Source organism: Lolium perenne, chromosome 1 (assembly GCF_019359855.2).
Source record: "Lolium perenne isolate Kyuss_39 chromosome 1, Kyuss_2.0, whole genome shotgun sequence".
Lineage (NCBI taxonomy): Eukaryota > Viridiplantae > Streptophyta > Magnoliopsida > Poales > Poaceae > Lolium > Lolium perenne.
This window is the reverse complement of record NC_067244.2, coordinates 111831943-111851564: the sequence shown is the minus strand read 5'-3', so window position 1 is coordinate 111851564 and position 19622 is coordinate 111831943. Positions and strand designations below refer to the sequence as shown.

At 46.1% G+C, this 19622-nt stretch overlaps 1 protein-coding gene across 1 annotated transcript; it reads right to left on the bottom strand.

Annotated features, from left to right (window-relative positions):
* Nucleotides 1-200: 200 nt before the first annotated feature.
* Nucleotides 201-1415, bottom strand: LOC127332697 (protein FAR-RED IMPAIRED RESPONSE 1-like). The gene has a single exon (XM_051359023.1). It carries the CDS (start codon nucleotides 1413-1415, stop codon nucleotides 201-203), a length of 1215 nt encoding a protein of 404 aa, XP_051214983.1.
* Nucleotides 1416-19622: the final 18207 nt, after the last annotated feature.

The following is a 19622-nucleotide window of genomic DNA, read 5'->3' as shown; positions in this document are numbered from 1 at the left end:
TTCCTTGCTTGACGAGTAGTAGGAGCCGAAGGTGCTGCACGCTTCACATTAGGAGCTGATGGTTGCTGCTGGGCAGGAGGAACCGATGTCTCCTGCTGCGCATTAGAACTTGCTTGATGAGTAGTAGGAGCAGAAGGTGTTGCACGCTTCACATTAGGAGCTGCTGGTTGATGTTGGGCATGAGGAACCGATGTATCCTCCTATGCATTAGAACTTGATGTAGGTTGCGATGCACTAGGACCTGCTGTTTGCTGATGTGCATTAGCTCTAGGTGTAGGTTGCGGTGCACTAGGACCTGCTGTTTGCTGATGTGCATTAGCTCTAGGTGTAGGTTGCGGGGCATTACGACCAACTGTATGCTGATGTGCATTAGCTCTAGGTGTACGTTGCGGGGCATTAGGATCTGATGTATGCTGCTGCGCAAAAGTAGGTATGGTTGGCTGTGTTGCGTTTGTAGATGTATTGCTTTTAGCCTTTTTCCTTCGTACTTTCTTCAATTGCACAAACTCAGCCTTCATCTCCCTAATGTGTCTGCGAGCAATAGCTGATGCTTGTGCAGTTTCACTGCCCAGTTTAGCAACTTGCACAAATGATGAACATAAATTTGCAAAACGCAACTTTTGTCGCGACTGTTCCGGCATCAACTCATCCAACACAGGACCAGTAGGCAATGTGACACTTTGAACTGCAAGTTGAGTCCACCTCCTGGTGATGTACCTCTCTGGTATCCTATCAATGCCTATGTGTGTGAACACCTTTAACACGTGACAACAAAGCAACCCGTCGCGTTGAAACTTGCAGCAATCACAGTTGTAGTTGTTTTCACCACTTGCATTTACCATGTAGCTTCTTTCCCCGTATGGATAGCACCTCTCATTGTTAGGAACCAAGTAGTACATGTTTGTGGCCAGAACCTGCACATTGTACCTACCAATGAGTTCAAACTTGACTTTGAATCTGTGGTAGATATCCCTTGTATAAACTGAAAGCATATGCTTCTCAATCGGGAAAGTGGTTTGTGGTACTAGCTCAAGATGTTCTGTCTTGTAGTCATTGTTCTCCTCAACGCCTAAAATTTTCCACTGAATTTTCTCGTATTGCTGCACAAAATGCTTAATTGAGTTGTGAGGATGAATATACCGCTTCAGCACATCGTTGAACCCCTCACTTCTCTGAGTTGACTGCAAGAAGGGGAAGAAGCGATCCTTGAAGTAACATGGAACCCACGTGTGGGCATTTTTCTTTAACCAAGCAAATGTTTCATTCTCTGACAATTCCCACTTCAGAACCATTTCTTGCCAACGGGCTTCAAACTCTTCTACAGTCCAACTCTGATCAACACATGATTTGAATTCCTCAGCCAAACCTAGAAGCCTTCCTATGAAAGAACCAAGTTTCTCATTACCTTTCTTCATTATATGCCAGCGACAGTTTCGATGCTAGGTTTCTTGGAAAATAGCTTCTATCGCATACCTCATAGCCCAGTCCTGATCTGTGATTATGTTCGACGGCTGCCTGCCATGCATTGCTTTAAGGAAAGTGCGGAAAAGCCACTCAAAACTTTCTTGTTTTTCATCTCAAAGCAAACCATAACCCAGCATGAATGACTGTCCATGTCTATTTATCCCGACGAAGGGGGCAAAAGGCATGCTGAAGCGATTTGTCAAGAAAGTTGTGTCAAAAGACACACAATCATGATAGGATTCTTCATAAGCTTTCCTCGCAACACTGTCGACCCAGAATATGTGTCCAACTCTACTCTCATCATCTAACGAGAAATCATAGAAGAAATCTGGGTCTTTCTGCTTTAACTCCTTGAAATAGTCAAGTGTCTCGCTTATGTCGTATTCCTTGTTCTCACTCCTGAATTCTGACCTCAAGTTTGATATCATTTTAGGGCCATATGGGACAAAAGCATATTCACCATAAAATTCAGACATAATCTCCATCATGCGTCCTGCCATTTTTTGCAAATGAAAAATCGAGCACAACGTCACTTAACCTATGATACATGTTACAAACCTTTCTTAATAGCAAAAGGAATCTACTCTTGTGTTATAGGCAATACATACATTATAGGCAATACATACTTTTTCTCCATCTTCCATGCAACTAATTTTACACTCTTATTTTTTCAGGTCACTTTTTCAAAAAAAGGTTCATAAATGGAAGGCAGACATTTTGCAACCACTGGTAAGGTATGTTGCAAACTCATATTATCCAAGGTGGTTTCCCAATGCAGGCTAACTTGCTTCATTTTTATCTACTATACCTAACTTTGCTTCATCACCATGCTTACGTAGCAAACTCATAGTAACCAAGTTGGTTCCCCAAAAAGATAACTAAGTTACATCCTACTACTGCACACACTTTTTAATACATTGACCACTTGTGAACATTAAGTTGCACACTAATTTGAGTTGCATTTCCTAACTTGCTTCATGAACATGCTTAAGTAGCAAACTCATAGTAACCAAGTTGGTTTCCCAAAATGATAACTAAGTTGCATCCTACTACTGCACACACTTCTTAAATACATTGACCACTTCTAAACATTAAGTTGCACACTAATTTGAGTTGCATTTCCTAACTTGATTCATCAACATGCTTAAGTTGCCTAGGAAAACAAACCATACTTGTGTTCTCTAAAAAAATCGACAAACAATAAAACCATCCAATGGGGAAAACAACGAATAATAAAACCAACTTGATTGTCTACTGGTTAAGGTTTGTTGCAAACTGATATATTATCCAAAGTTGTTTTCTGGAACAAATGCATTTTGATTTTTCAATTTGGCTTTTCCACACAAAAAATATGCAACTTGGTTTTCATTACCATACATAGCTTTTTGCTTCATCAAACATCCTTAAGTAGCAATTTTATACTAACAAATTTGCTTCCCCAACAAATCCCTTAAGGTGCATTTCTACTGCTGCAAAACACTTCTTCCAAAATGCTGACCACTTTTAGGAACATGAATAATGGAAAAGAAAATGGTTTGGTTATGATCAAACCTGTTTGCAAATTGCAATTGTGTAGGCATCTTAGGAACTCTCTCTCATCAGGTGGAATACCCCTATGTGATCTCAAGTATTTTTCCAGGGATGGCTTATCAACCATGGGGTGGTTATGCTCTGCAATAAAATAGGTCACCTCCCACTTGTTGTTTATTAGCTTCACAAACATTCTAGCACGACAATTCGTCTGCTTGATAGTTTCCCTCTTGCGCTTAACCGCTAATCTACTAGAACTTTGTTTTGATGGTTCAGCTTCATCATCTTCATCATGTCCTTCTTCTGAATTTTCTTCATCCATCTGAACTGGGCTCACTTCTTCAATAATGTTCATCCTTTCTCTCTGGAACTCTTCCTCTGTTTTAGGTTTGCGGAATTTGTTACATACAAACTGCTGCTTCTCGAGTATGTTTGTATGTCTGTTCCTTTGGGATGTGTGAGACTTCACTGAGAAACCCAGTTTCGTTGCATAAGCATTATAATGTACTCTTGATGCTTCGACAGTATCAAACCGCATACCAAGAAATGGTTCTGTGGGGGTGGAAAGTACTTCTTCATGCATGCCAGCTCTGTCATCTCCACCATCTTCGAAATATGGATAAGTGGTAGATTCTGTAGGCATTGTAGTAGTCGGAATGCTGTTGTTCCCAACATTGTGTGAAGCTGAATTGTTATACGGGCCTCTACTAATGTGGTCATTTAAACCACCACCAACTTCCTCCTCGCTGCCTATCGGGTCTGGAGATTCTTCAACCATCTCCGCTGGTGGAGCTTGAGTGCAAAAAGGAGGATCCATGTCAATGTCATCATCTTCTGTTGAACTGGCATTCAGATCGAATCCTGACATCTGTTAACATGAAAAATAAATCCTCGTTACTTTTTTGTTTTTGGTGCACTGATTCATAAATAAAGCATGTACCAAGCCGACTAAATGAACAACTACTTCAAACCTAGCATGTTTGTTTTCTCATATTAGGGGGCCTATCATGTTTCAAATAAGCAGCAGCTTAAGAACAAGACCTGCAACTACCTAAACATACTGATTTCATTTTTAAGTTACCTTTTTTATTTTGTGCATTTTTTGAACTGGAAAATTCATTTGCATTTTAACTATGGAAGTTTTAATCAAAAAGATCAAGTAGTCAAAAAGAGGCATCAGAATATCAAGGCCAGAAAGGAAATCATTCTGCAACTCAATCGCTACGCCTATATGTTTCGGATAAAACAAGAACACATATAGTTGGTTTTTGTGGACTGTTGTTTCCGAATCGCCACTAGTAGTTTGCATTTTTATATTTCCTGACCATGATCTGGTGTTTGCCAAACTTTGTCCTTCTATTTCCTGCAAACCATACTATCTACTATGATGCCTTCTTGTTTTTACTATGATGTTACTATGCAAATGAAAACTATGGTTATATATGTGCCACAAGTATGCTTTCTCTCTTCCACTACTTGTGATAGTATTCATCTATTTTTTGATCAACCTAGTTTGGGGTAAAAAGTATCCCAGCATGGTGCATTGTAGTTTGAAAATCAGCCTATACATATTATGGAAAAGTAAACTAGGTTCGTCTCCTCTTGAATTCATATCTTTTTTGTTACAGATCCATGTGCTTTTGTGTTCATGCTGTTGAAAAATAGACTAGATTTGCATGTAGTATGATTTTATTACAGATCCATGTGCTTATCTTGTCCTCCTGAGATTTGTTTTTGGAATCAGGGGTAGTATGATTTTACAAAAAGTTGTACGTAGAACAGAAATCAAACTTTGCATATTTTTCATAGACATATCTCTGCAAGTGCTCATGAAAAGACCACAGATTTATAGGTAGAACAGAAACCAAGTTTTGTATGTTGATTTTGTTTTCCAAGCCATATCTCTACAGATGTTCATGAAAATCCAGATCTTTTATACGGAAGAGAACCACACAGATTTGTAGGTAGAAAAAAAAAGAAACCAAATTTGTATGTTGATTTTGTTTTCCAAGCCATATCTGTGCACATGTTCATGAAAAGCTAGGTCTTTTTGTACAGAAGAGAACAACACGGATTTGTAGAAAAAAAGAAACCAAATTTGATTTTGTTAGCCATGTATCTGCAGCTGTTCATCATAAAAAAGAATTTTTTTCTCTGGAGATCTTGGAGGAGAGGTGTTGGCACATATCTGGTTGGTTCGGACCAACCAAACAAATGTGTTCATGCTGCTGAAGATAGATAGGGAGGAGAATAGGGATTACCTTCTGCTGGAGGGAGAAGTAGATGTTTTTGCTGATGTGCAATTCCTATGAACTATTTTGGATTCATGGGAGTTCCGTAGGAGATCTGGAGGAGGAAGAAGGAGATAGGGAAGGAGATGAGTTCTTGGAGAGGAAGGAGGCGAGTTGGTATGGTGGGTTTGGTCCTGTACAGCCGTTGGAGGGTGGTACAGATATAGCATTGGTCCTTTTTCCTTTTCCCCATCTTTTTAACTTTCTTTTTCTGTTTGTCTGTGCGTGTATTGGACGATTGATCGGAAGAGAAACGAAATCGGATGTTAGGCCATGCAAAAGTAGCACTCGGATGCTGGCCCGAACAAACTAGCACTCGGATGCTGGTTCGAACCATCCAGCACTCGAATGCTGGGCCGGATCAACCAGCACTCAGATGTTGGGCCGGACTAACCAGCACCAGATGTTGGCTAGCCACGTCCAAAAAAAAAAGTAAATCTGAATCTACGGTGCACCGGATGCTCCATGGAAGGCGAACGTAATTATGAAACATAATTGACGAGCGAGCTAATCCAGGGATTAGCGATACATTCCGTCATTCGCCGATCGCCCCTACTTATTTTCTCCCCTCTAATATCCTATATAAACAGCGCATGTAACTAGGGGAATAGCACCTACGACTTCGAATTGACCAGAGAATCGTGAGTAGGGTTGCGAGATCCTGCAGCATGACAATGCCGACGGTGGAACTCCAGATGGACTGCTACGGCTGTGAGAACAATATCTCCAAGGCCCTCAAGAAAGTAGCTGGTAACTATGCATGCATCCGATTCCATATACTGTATTACACGTACGTATGCTTCAATTCATGAGTTCTGATGATATCTTTGGTTGCAGGGGTGAAGGACGTCTGGTGGTCGAGCTCGGAGCAGAAGGTGTGGGTCCTGGGCACGGCGAGCGCGCAGGAGCTCAAGACGCGGCTCGAGACAAAGCTGAGGAGGTCCGTCAGCATCCTCTCCCACCGCGTGATCGATCCGCCGGCATCGTCGCGCACGGCGCCCTCGCCTACTCCACCTACTCGGCCGCCACCGTCGCGGAGGGCGCCCTCGCCTCCTCCACCTACTCGGCCGGCACCGTCGCGCAGGGCGCCCTCGCCTCCTCCACCTACTCCGGCAACGCCGACGCCTCCTCCTCGCTACAGGCCGCCGACGTCTCCTCCGAACTACCCGCCGCCACCCCCACCTCAGAGACAGAGCGGCTACGGCTACTACGACCAGTATGGCGGCGACGGCTACTACGACCAGTACGGCGGCAGCGGCAGCGGTAGCAACTACGACCAGTACGGCGGCAGCGCCAACAGCACCGCCAACCTCTACGACAACTACATCAACTACGTCGGCCACCCCCGGGGGCCTCACTACATGATCAACGACGCGCCGGACACCTTCAGCGACGAGAACCCCAACGCGTGCTCCATCCAGTGAATGATGGCCGAGCAAGACGATCGACGTCTGAGACTACGGATCCAAGGTTGCACACCACGTCCAGTTTCAGTTTTATTAGAGCTGCTGTCCCCTATATATAGCATGCATGTCGTGCTATATATCGAATAATCCGGATGGAATAAAACCCTATCACCGATCAGCAGTTACAGATTTGCTAGCTGCAGCTCGAGGAAGGAATAGAACATCCATCCGTATCTTACCACTACTAACAAGGCCCGTGCTTTGCTACGGTGACATATCAAATTTAATTGAAAAAAATAGCATAAACTTACCGAGATCAATGTGTTAGTGAAAATCATGACACCAATTTGAAAAATATAATCCCTACATTCATAAAAGGATATCTTAGATTTATCTAAGATTTAAACGTATCTAGATATTGTTTAGTATGTACATACATTAAAATATGGATAAATTCAAAATATCATTGATTTTATGGAGTAATAGTGGGTTTGGAGGTATACATTTTCCTTAAGATTATCATAGGATTTGCCGAGGTCACGTGTATTATCTCAGCTCCCATTCTACTGCCATATATTCATATACCTCTTTTTCTTTTATTCAAGTTTCTTCAAAGTAAAAGAGCATGTGGTGCTAGGTAATATTGAATTTTAATGTAAAAGTGCAAATACCAAATTAATCAACCTAAGAAGAAAAATAACTTAATCTATTACATTAAATTGCCGCAACAATAAAATAATAGCAAATATAAATGCCTGATTATCTAACCATGAACGAATGTGCTTGATGGCAAGTGTGGTTCTCTAATTCTGCATATACTGCAAAAATGGTTGAGAGGGAGGAGCTGCTCCTGGGCCTGGCGACTTCTGATGGCACCATGTCCCTTAAGATGTAGATGGCCTCATGCCCTCATCCAGTAAGCCTTTTCGGTGGTAAGCTACCATGAAGATAGTCTAGGTTGTATTGGTTTTCGCAGCCGAGCCTCCTTAGTTTGCTCAGCTGAGTATATGCCCGCAGCACTGCCACAGTGGCATGGCTGAGTAGACCACCAGCGAGTCCCTGTCATTTATGACATATGCAGGTGAAAAGTTTTACTGCTTTCGCATGGAAACTAGCATGATCGGATTAGGGCGACACCATGGTCACCCATGTGATGCCATTCTTGACAGGTATAGCGTCAAACACCTTGCTGGCGATCATTGAGTCGCCATGGCTCGTGTAGGAAAGCAGCAGCCAGTAGGCTAGCGGCTGAGGGAGGCCGGACACGCGCGTCTGACAGTGATGTTGGCGTGAACGGCGGCGACCTCACCAACGTCGATATAAGCTATGAGGAAGGAGATGTAGACGTCCTCTTGGGGCTTGATGCGGATCATTTAATATGTGATGCCGAGATTGAAGCCGCCGCTAAGAGATACTCGTCCCAAGGCTGCTAGATCGCATGGGCCGGGCCGCCACCAAGATGCATGGGTTGCAGCCATGCAGGTGATGGGGTCCCCGATGGCTAATGGGGAGGCGCTGCCGGCTGCGGGGTGCAGGTGATGGGATCGGCGCTGTCCGCGCGAGATGCAGGGGATGGTGGAGACGCTTCCCGCAGCTCGCGACGCATGCTGGCTGTGCGAGATGCAGGGGATGTACGCATGATGTTCCAAACTTCCATACTTTTTCCATGGATGCCATTCTTGGCATCGGCGGCCACGAGTACAGGACCGTCCCATTGTGGATGTGCGAGTCAATTTCGTGCGGCCCTGCAGTACCGTAAGGTCTGTCTCCAAAGTCCTTTAACATGCCAAGGACGCGGAGCAGCACGATACAGCGACGCAGCAAAAAGCGTGGTTGGTCGGCGTTCATCTTGTTAAATTTAGGAAACAGGGTATGTTTGATTCTACTCGGATACAATCCCGAGCCTCTCATTGTTGTATTTATAGTATGGTGCTATGGGTCACCAGCCGTACATGTGTATACTCTGAATACAAAACGTGTACAGGTAGATAAACTCTAACACCCTCCCTTAATCACAACTTCGATAAGTTGAGATTATGCTTGAAATCCTCAAACTCTCGATACGGAAGCGGTTTTGTAAACTCATCAGCAACTTGATCTTTCGAAGGAATGAACAGAATCTCCAATTGCTTTTTCATCACTCGTTCTCGAATAAAGTGAAAATCAATCTCTATGTGTTTTGATGTAGCATGAAACACAGGATTTGCTGACAAGTACGTGGCAAAAGATTGTCACACCACAAACAAGGAACTTGTGTCAACCGTACTCCTAGTTCAGCTAGTAAGGATTGCAACCATATTACCTCAGCTGTTGCATTGGCAATAGATTTATACTCAGCTTCAGTGCTTGACCTAGAAACTCTAGCCTGCTTTTTAGCACTCCAAGAAATCGGATTTGGTCCAAAGAATACTGCAAATCCTCCTGTGGACCGATGATCATCAACACATCCTGCCCAATCTGTGTCAGAGAAGGCACTAACCAGAGTAGAGTTAGACTTCATGAATGTGAGCCCAACTGTCATAGTATGTTTGACATATCGCAGAATACGCTTTGCAGCAGTCTAATGCATAGTAGTAGAAGCATGCAGATACTGACATATTTTATTGACTGCATAGGACAAATCTGGTCTGGTGAGTGTAAGGTATTGTAGCGCACCTACAACACTTCTATACTTGGTGCTATCTTCAGGACCTAGCAAATCACCTTGAGCAACAATATTTTCAGAGGAAGAAAGAGGTGTCGGCGTGCTTGTACAATGTTCCATACCAACCGTGTAAGAATGTCATGTGCATATTTTGACTGACTTAGCACTAGTCCATTGTCAACCTTCTGTACCTCAATGCCCAAGAAGTAACTAAGATCACCAAGATCCTTGAGTGCAAACTCTTGACTTAAATCCTTCAGAAGAGCATCAGTTGCAGCTTGAGAGGAGCTAGCAACAATAATGTCATCAACATAGATGAGCATAAAAATTGTGGTGCTGAACTTCCGATATATAAAATGACATGTCAGCCTTGGAAGCAACAAAACTAATATTAATGAGTTTATCACTCAACCGAGAGTACCATGCTCGAGGTGCCTGTTTCAGGCCATAGAGCGCCTTGTCAAGCTTGCAAATATGATTAGGTTTTCCCTTATCTTCATACCCTAGTGGTTGTCTCATGTAGACCTCCTCTTCCAGAATACCATGAAGAAACGCATTCTTGACATCTAACTGTCGCAAACTCCATCCCCTGGAAACTGAAACTGCCAGAACAAGATGAACAGTAGCAATTTTGACAACAGGACTGAAAGTATCCTCATAGTCTATCCCATAGCGATGTTTGAAACCTTTTTGATGCGGGGTGGCCTTTGGACACCTCCTCACCAAGACCAACAAGTCCCCCAAGTGGACCAATGACACGGGCTCGAGTTAAAGCGCTACATGATAAGGTGAACTCGCTCCTCGCTACCCTCGATCTCGGTACCCCATTGGATGGATTGCTACCTCATGCCGACACGCTTTGTGTTATTAGGTACAAGGTGCATCAAGACCCCGGAGAGGAGGACACACCATGGTCAAGAGGAGGAGAGGAGCAGCTGGACGAGAAGATGCACGTGGAGCTGGACCCGACGTCATCCGAAGCGCGCCAAGGAAGGGAAGGAGCCAGCCGGTCCAGGACCCGGTCTGACCGGATCCATGACCGGGCGCCCCGGTCCAAACCGGGTTTTTCGCTGACTGCAACCGGGCACGTTACTGCGTCGCCGGGACCCCTCTCCGGTCGCCCTCCGGTCTAGGACCCGGTCTGGACTGGACGCCCCGGTCCCAGGGCCGGTCTGACCGGGCTCCTGACCGGATTCGTCGAATTGCCTTGTCAAAACTGCTTAAGTCGCATACTTCGTACCTTTTCGCCATGTGTCGCCTTGTAGGCCTATATAAGGACCCAGGACGCCCCCTTTTACTCCTTAGGCATAATCTGAGCTTAAAACTACTTTTGAGCTTTGTCTCCCTAGGGTTAGATCCCCTTTGTAATCAAGGCTACTCTTGTTGAGGATTTGAATATTTGTGAGTGAGATTCTAGTGTGCTCCACTCTCTCTCCCTCACCGGTCTTCGTCTCCAACCCCGATCTCTCATCCGGAATTCTACCTCGCGTCTCTTCCGGTTGATTCTATTGGCGTGGTCCATCGAGCCACGAGAGTAAGAATTCGATTGTATCGGGTTGGCGTGCGTGTGTTCGTTCTTCGTGTTATTCGCGTTCTTCCTCCTCTCCCTCTTTTCCCCTTTTGGATTTGGGTCAATCGCGAGATCGGGCCACAAACTAGGTCTTAGACCTCATCATATGGCATCAGCAGCTCTTGGTTACCGCGATTTTGACCTCCCACCCACCCAATTTCGTCTCTAGAAAATTTTTCAAAAAACCAAAAAATAGCCCTAGATTGCCTTTGGATGGATCTACGATTTTGTTGAGTTTTTAGTGGTTTTGATCCGTGGATTTGGTGTTGTTAGTGTAGATCTACTATTTCCCCCACCTTTTAGCCTCCAATTCCTTCGTTTCCCTTCGATTTGATCTTTTGGCTTTGGTTTGGGGAAGAACAGGAGAGAGAAACACGAGCAACCGGTTGACCGGCCCCCAGACCGGACCAGCCGGCCCAGCAACCGGCCGACCGGCCGCCAAACCGGAGAAGCTGGCCCCAGGCCCGACCAGACCGGCCTCTGGACCGGGTACCACTGCTAACACCACCGCCGACCACCACCACCACCACCATCATCGCAAGTTGTGTGTTCATCACCGCCTATATATCTTAGGTATAACTTGCATTTCCCTTGTATCCCCTCTTCCTTTTGCGATCTATCCTATCGAGCATTGCTTATCAAGTGTTGCGAGACATTGCACGTGGCCCCGATTGTGAGGTGTGTGTGTGTAGTGTGGAGTCAAGCTTATAAGCAAGAACTCGTGTGGCAAAAGAGTAAAAGCGAGGCTAACGCTAACATAGTGCGAAAAAAAGAAATAAAAATACAAAAAGAGTGCAAGTAGCACCATACATACAAAAGAGTGCAAGTGCCACCGTATACAAAAGAGTAAAAAGCTTTTAAGCAAAAGAGAGAGAAGAGAAGAGAGGCCGCGTGTGAATCTTGTTGTCTCTCCAATTGCAACCAAGCTTTGATCTCTTCTTGTGTTAGTGTGACACCGAGCACCACCTTGCATATAGGTTTTTGTTTTTCCGTTCATTCCTTGGTCGCACTAACCCCGTTTATCCCGTGTGTGCGTTCCACAACTTTTCCGTGTTCATAGTGATCTCCACTTTGACACTTGATTTTTGGACCTTACCCACTTTTAACAACATACTTAATTTTGGATTTCCTCTTTTGGCTTTCCACCATACTCACCTAACACCATATTTGCTAGCTTTTGCATGTGGCTTTGCGTGTGTACCCGATACAATTGGTTTTGCTCTCGGTTCGTTTGATCGCCTCAATACTATCACACCAAGGTAAGAGTGCGAGGTAGTTTTCTTCCACTAACATACACAACATAGTTCTTGTCTTGCTATCATGGATAGGCACGAAGACGAAGCTAAGGAGGATGAAGTCCTACGCAACACCGAGAGGTTGGCTACCCAACACAATCTATGGGCACAACGCCAAGAGTTCAAGGAGCAACTTACATTGTTTGAGACACGCATCGACGAGCAATATGAAGAAGTGGCCCACAACTTCTCCGTTGTGAATCAAGATATCTCTCTACTTCGTGAAGCTACGGACAACTTGCATGGCCAAGTGGTGGCCAATGATGCAAACATGGAGCGGCGCATGGATAGTCTCGAGCGCGCCATCAACAACTTGGGCCGCCGACATCGACATCGCTCTACTTCCTCATCATCATCAAGCTCATCACAAGATTACTACTCTCATGATCGCCATACGTCCTCAAGCTCCAACTCAAGGCATGGAGATCATCATCGACCTCATCGCCCGCATGCTCGTCAAGAAGACTCTCGCTCCAACTCAAGGCGAGGAGAATTCCATCGCCATGCTCGTCCCCATGAACATCCTCCGCAAGAACAAGTTCTACACCAAGATCGTCATCAAGCGGCTCGCCATGCCCACCATGGGCGTGACGACCAACCCCACGACAACGTCATCCACAACATGGAACCGGCACCTCATCGTGAAGCACATGTTGATGCTCAAGACCAAGGTCATCAAGATCCACCGAGGCGTGATCTCCGAAATCACCCTCGTCATGACCAACGGGGACGAGGAGAACCGCAACATGATCAAGATGAGAGGGCCATCCTTGGACGTCGTCCACAACCTCAACAACAACAACATCGTGAACCAAGTGAAGCTAGTGTTCAACTTCAACACCAACCCAATGCTATGGTTGGCCGTGGAAGACCTCCTCTACCACCTCAAGCCGCAAGAGATGAAGGCACCCGTCCTCGCCGAAGGAATTTGGAAGATGAAGAGAACATGTTCGGCTAGCTCAAGTTCAACATGCCCAAGTTCAAGGGTGAAGACGATGTCGAGGCCTACCTCTCATGGGCACTCAAGGTTGACAAGATCTTCCGCATCCACAACTACTCCGGTGCCAAGAAAGTGGCCATAGCATCGCTTGAATTGGAAGATTACGCCAACACTTGGTGGGAGCAAGTACTCACTCTAAGGGAAGAAAAGGGTGAACCTCCAATTGACACTTGGGAAGAGATGAAGGAAGAGATGCAAGCTCGCTTTGTCCCAACACACTACATGACCGACCTCTTCAACAAACTCCAAAAATTGAAGCAAGGCACCAAGACCGTTGAGGAGTTCTATAAGGAGATGGAGTTAAATATGATGCGAGCCAACATCCAAGAGTCCGAGAACCAAACCATCGCTAGATTCTTCAATGGACTCAACTACCCCATCAAGAGAATTGTGGAGTTCCAACAATACTCCAACATGGTTGAGTTGGTTCACCAAGCCTCCAAAGCCGAGCGCCAAGTGATTGAGGACATCAAGTACTTCAAGTCCAAGTCATACTTCACCTCCAAGCTCGCTACATCAACTCCTACAACAAGTGTCAAGCCCGCCGTATCCGCTACACCATCCAAGCAACCGACTATCCAAAGTCGCATGAAGCAAACGGTGTCCTCCACCGCCTCCTCAAAGGCCTCTACGGGACCCTCCAATGTCACTTGTTTCAAGTGTGGCGCACAAGGCCACAAATCCTTTGAGTGCAAGAACACCAAGGTCATGATCACTATGGAGAATGGCGACATAGAGATGCTAAGTGAAGGCGAATATGAAGCGCTTGTACAAGCCGCCGTCGCCAATGAAGGAGATTATGATGAAGAAAGTGGAGAAGACCCTCTCTTATGCATGCATGACCCAAGCCCTTCACTTGTGGTCACAAGGGTGCTAACAACTCAACCTCAAGCTATGGAAGATCAACGTTGCAACATCTTCCAAACCCGTTCCGGTATTGGTGGCAAGTCAATCAAGGTCACCATCGACGGAGGAAGTTGCCACAACTTAGCAAGCACCGAGTTGTGTGAGAAGCTCAACCTCACGCTTCGCAAGCATCCTCATCCTTACCATGTCCAATGGTTAAGTGACAAGGGTAACGTCAAGATACAACACACCGTCACCGTCAACTTCAAGATTGGCCCCTATGAAGATACTATTGAGTGTGACGTGGTGCCCATGACGGTGTGCCACATGTTGCTTGGCCGCCCATGGCAATTTGACAAGAAGGTTATACATGATGGATACTCCAATGCATACACCTTCACGGTCAAGGATAAGAAGTTTGAGCTTCGCCCAATGACTCCTAGCCAAATCATCGCGGACAATGCGAAGGCTTTAGCGAGGGCACAACAACACTCCCACCATAGTGAGTTGAGAGGAGAGGGAGCGACCCACCAAAAGGAGAGTGAGCGCCACAAACCATACATGAGTGAGCGAAAGACCGTCCTCCTAGCCACCAAAAGCGAGTGGAGAGAAGTGCAAGAAAACCCATCCACCACCTTGCACTATGTGCTTATTTGCAAGGGACCGTCATCGGATACTAACGACATAACCAACATTCCTTCGTCTGTGTTGTCTCTTTTGAAGGAGTTTCAAGACGTCTTCCACGACGAGCTGCCCCATGGACTTCCACCGCTTCGAGGCATAGAGCACCGCATCGACCTCATTCCCGGCGCTCCGCTCCCAAACCGTGCCGCCTACCGCACCAACCCCGAAGACACAAAGGAGATTCAACACCAAATACAAGATCTCCTCGCTAAAGTGTACGTGCGAGAAAGCCTTAGCCCTTGTGCCGTTCCGGTGATTCTTGTTCCTAAACCGGATGAGACGCAACGAATTTGTATGGATTGCCGCCCCATCAATGCCATTACCGTTCGTTACCGCCATCCCATTCCGCGTTTAGATGACATGCTTGATGAGTTGAGTGGTGCCACGATTTTCTCTAAAGTCGATTTGCGTAGTGGCTACCACCAAATCCACATGGCAATTGGTGATGAATGGAAGACGGCATTCAAGACCAAACTTGGTCTCTATGAATGTCTTGTCATGCCATTTGGTCTTTCAAATGCTCCATCAACTTTCATGCGTCTCATGAATCACATCTTGAGACCTCTCATTGGCAAGAGTGTGGTTGTCTATTTCGATGATATTCTCATTTATAGCAAAAATCTCGAGGACCATGTGCACCATGTGAGAGAAGTCTTATGCATCTTGCGTCATGAGAAGCTTTATGCTAACTCCCTAAATGCACATTTGCTCAAAACAAATTGGTTTTCCTTGGATTTGTGATTTCCGCCAATGGCATTGAAGTGGACTCTTCGAAGGTTGAAGCCATACATAATTGGCCCACGCCGACCATCGTTGGTCAAGTTCGAAGTTTCCATGGACTCGCCAATTTCTACCGCCGCTTTGTGAAAGATTTTAGCACCATTGCTTGCCCTTTGAATGAGCTTACCAAAAAGAATGTTCCATTTGTGTGGGGCAAGGCCCAACAAAATTCTTTTGATGAGTTGAAGAAAAGCCTTACCGAAGCTCCCCTTCTCGTCCTTCCAAATTTTGCAAAAACTTTTGAGATTGAGTGTGATGCGAGTGGACTTGGTATTGGTGGAGTTCTTATGCAAGATGGAAAACCCGTGGCATACTATAGTGAGAAGTTGGATGGCGCACGCCTCAACTATCCTATATATGACAAGGAACTTTATGCTTTGGTTCGTGTTCTTGAAGTTTGGCAACACTATCTTTGGCCAAAAGAGTTTATCATTCATTCCGACCATGAGTCTTTGAAGTATTTGAAAAGCCAACACAATTTGAACAAAAGACACGCAAAATGGGTTGAGTTCATTGAGTCCTTCCCGTATGTAATCAAATACAAGAAGGGCAAGGACAATGTAGTGGCGGATGCTCTTTCTCGCAAGCTCACCCTTTTACTCACTCGTTTGGATTTCCATGTGTTGGGTCTTGATGAAATCAAAGAACAATATGCCTCTGATACTTTCTTTGGCCCAATTTTGCAAAGTGTTCTAGTGAGAAGGGCATCGATGATTTCTATTTGCACCAAGGATTCTTGTTCAAGGGCAACAAACTTTGTATCCCTATGTCGTCGCTTCGCCTTTTGCTCTTACAAGAATCGCATGGTGGTGGTCTTATGGGACACTTCGGAAGAGAGAAGACATATGCCATGCTCTCAACCCACTACTATTGGCCAAGAATGTACCGCGACGTGGAACGCCTTTGCCGACGGTGTACAACATGCTTACAAGCTAAGTCCACTTCCAATCCTTATGGCCTTTATACACCGTTGCCTATTCCTTATGCTCCTTGGTCGGATATAAGCATGGACTTTGTACTAGGCTTACCACGAACAAAACATGGGCATGATTCGATCTTTGTGGTAGTGGATAGGTTCTCTAAAATGGCTCATTTCATACCATGCCATAAGACCGATGATGCTTCACACATTGCTTCATTGTTTTTCAGGGAAGTGGTTCGCCTACACGGAATACCGGCAAGCATTGTGTCGGATCGAGACGTCAAGTTTATGAGTTATCTATGGAAGTCGCTCATGGCAAAGTTTGGAGTGAAGCTCTTATTCTCATCGTCCTCGCACCCTCAAACCGATGGACAAACGGAAGTGGTCAATCGAAGCCTCTCTACTCTCCTACGAACACAAGTGAAGAAAAATTTGAAGTCATGAGAAGAGTGTCTACCCCACGCGGAGTTCGCCTACAATCGAGCCAAGCACTCCACAACATCACGGAGTCCGTTCATGGTCGTATATGGCTTCGAACCGCACACGGCGCTCGACCTCCTTCCACTACCTCTTCATGAAAGGACGAACATGGACTTCGACAAGCGCACCACCGCCATGAAGAAACTACATGAAGACACAAGAGCAACCATACAAGAGCATGTACTTCGCCAAGCTACTCGCCTCAACGCCAAGAAGAAGGAACGAGTGTTTGAAGAAGGAGACCTCGTTTGGATTCACCTTAGGAAAGAAAAATTCCCTCATGAACGCAACTCCAAGCTCAAGCCAAGAGGAGATGGGCCTTTCAAGGTCCTCAAGCGCATCAACAACAACGCCTACGTCATCGACATACCAACCTCCAAGTACTCGGTGAGCAACACGTTCAACATCTCCGACCTATCACCCTATCATGGAGATGAGGAGAAACAAGAGTCGAGGACGACTCTCTCCCAAGGGGGGGGGATGATGCAGGGTGGCCTTTGGACACCTCCTCACCAAGACCCACAAGTCCCCCAAGTGGACCAATGACACGGGCTCGAGTTAAAGCACTACATGATAAGGTGAACTCGCTCCTCACTACCCTCGATCTCGGTACCCCATTGGATGGATTGCTACCTCATGCCGACACGCTTTGTGTTATTAGGTACAAGGTGCATCAAGACCCCGGAGAGGAGGACACACCATGGTCAAGAGGAGGAGAGGAGCAGCTGGGCGAGAAGATGCACGTGGAGTTGGACCCGACGTCATCCGAAGCACGCCAAGGAAGGGAAGGAGCCAGCCGGTCCAGGACCCGGTCTAACCGGATCCATGACCGGGCGCCCCGGTCCAAACCGGGTTTTCCGCTGACTGCAACCGGGCACGTTACTGCGTCGCCGGGACCCCTCTCCGGTCGCCCTCCGGTCTAGTACCCGGTCTGGACCGGACGCCCCGGTCCCAGGGCCGGTCTGACCGGGCTCCTGACCGGATTCGTCGAATTGCCTTGTCAAAACTGCTTAAGTCGTGTACTTCGTACCTTTTCGCCATGTGTCGCCTTGTAGGCCTATATAAGGACCCAGGACGCCCCCTTTTACTCCTTAGACATAATCTGAGCTTAAAACTACTTTTGAGCTTTGTCTCCCTAGGGTTAGATCCCCTTTGTAATCAAGGCTACTCTTGATGAGGATTTGGATACTTGTGAGTGAGATTCTAGTGTGCACCACTCTCTCTCCCTCACCGGTCTTCGTCTCCAACCCTGATCTCTCATCCGGAATTCTACCTCGCGTCTCTTGCGGTTGATTCTATTGGCGTGGTCCATCGAGCCACGAGAGGAAGAATTCAATTGTATCGGGTTGGCGTGCGTGTGTTCGTTCTTCGTGTTCTTCGCGTTCTTCCTCCTCTCCCTCTTTTCCCCTTTTGGATTTGGGTCAATCGCGAGATCGGGCCACAAACTAGGTCTTAGACCTCATCACTTTTGCCACCAATCTAGCCTTATATCTTTCAATGGATCCATCGGCCTTGCGTTTGATTTTGTATATCCATCGATAATCAGTGATGTTTTTACCTTCACGAGATGGCACTAGTCTCCAAGTGTTATTTTGCTTGAGAGCATCAAACTCCTCATTCATGGCAGCCCTCCAATTTGAGTCTTGTAAAGCATCCTCAAGATTTGCGCGCTCAGCTGTGGAACATGATAGAACCCATCGAAATGTGCCATCCTTGTACTCACGAGGCTTAACAATACCTTTGGAAGCTCTAGTGACCGGCCGTGTAGACGTAGCTGCAGATTGACGCACAGATGGAGCGGTGTGGCCGTAAAATACCTCCAAATAACTTTAAGAGTAACTTTGAGAGCCATGCGGAGGTGTGGGCGCAGACGATCCGGGGGCATCTCGATGCGCGGGAGAGGGCGCCCGTCCATGCGCTGGAGTGGCCGACCGGTGCGACATGGAGCGCGCGAAGCTGGATCCGGTTCCAGGCACGTCAGCCGCACAATCCGAGGCGCTGGGACTGCTGCCAGGTGAGTCAGATGCACGATCCGAGGCAATCTCCGTCGATCCCGAGGGAGATCTGTGAATGGAATTAGCTTGGGATCTTGTGCTGCTGTTATTTCCACCTGAATCATCAGATGAACCTCCAGAACTGCTGGAAGCACTGTTTTGAGCAGAATTTTCGCCTGACGCTGTATTTTGAGGAGTTGCATCTTGTAGAACAGTACAAACAGGTCTAGACAATGGATTAGTAGCATGATTATTTTCCACATGTGAATCATCAATAATATCATCTCCTTGTTCAAAATTGTGAAGAGATGGATCAAGAAGAAGGATTTTTTTGCGAAGAAGAGCACCGGCGTTGGGGTGTAGATTTTTAAATGGAAACACAGTCTCATCAAAGACAACATCGCGAGAAATATAAACTCGACCAGTGGACACTTCTAGACATTTTACCCCCTTATGACGTGGACTATATCTTAGGAACACACATTGTGTGGAACGGAAGACAAGTTTGCGCTTGTTATAGGGGCGAAGATTGGGCCAACAGGCACAACCAAACACACGAAGATATGAGTAAGTTGGATGTGTGCCTAAGAGATGATGCACAGGTGTGTCATTGTTGATGACTTTGCTGGGTAGCATATTGATGAGATATGTGGCTGTGAGAAACGCTTCATCCCAAAACTTAAGAGGCATACCGGCGTGAGCAAGAAGTGAGAGAC

Excerpts from the sequence above, each read along its gene's own strand:
- LOC127332697 (XM_051359023.1), bottom strand. The coding sequence starts at position 1,415 with ATGAAGAAAGGTAATGAGAAACTTGGTTCTTTCATAGGAAGGCTTCTA.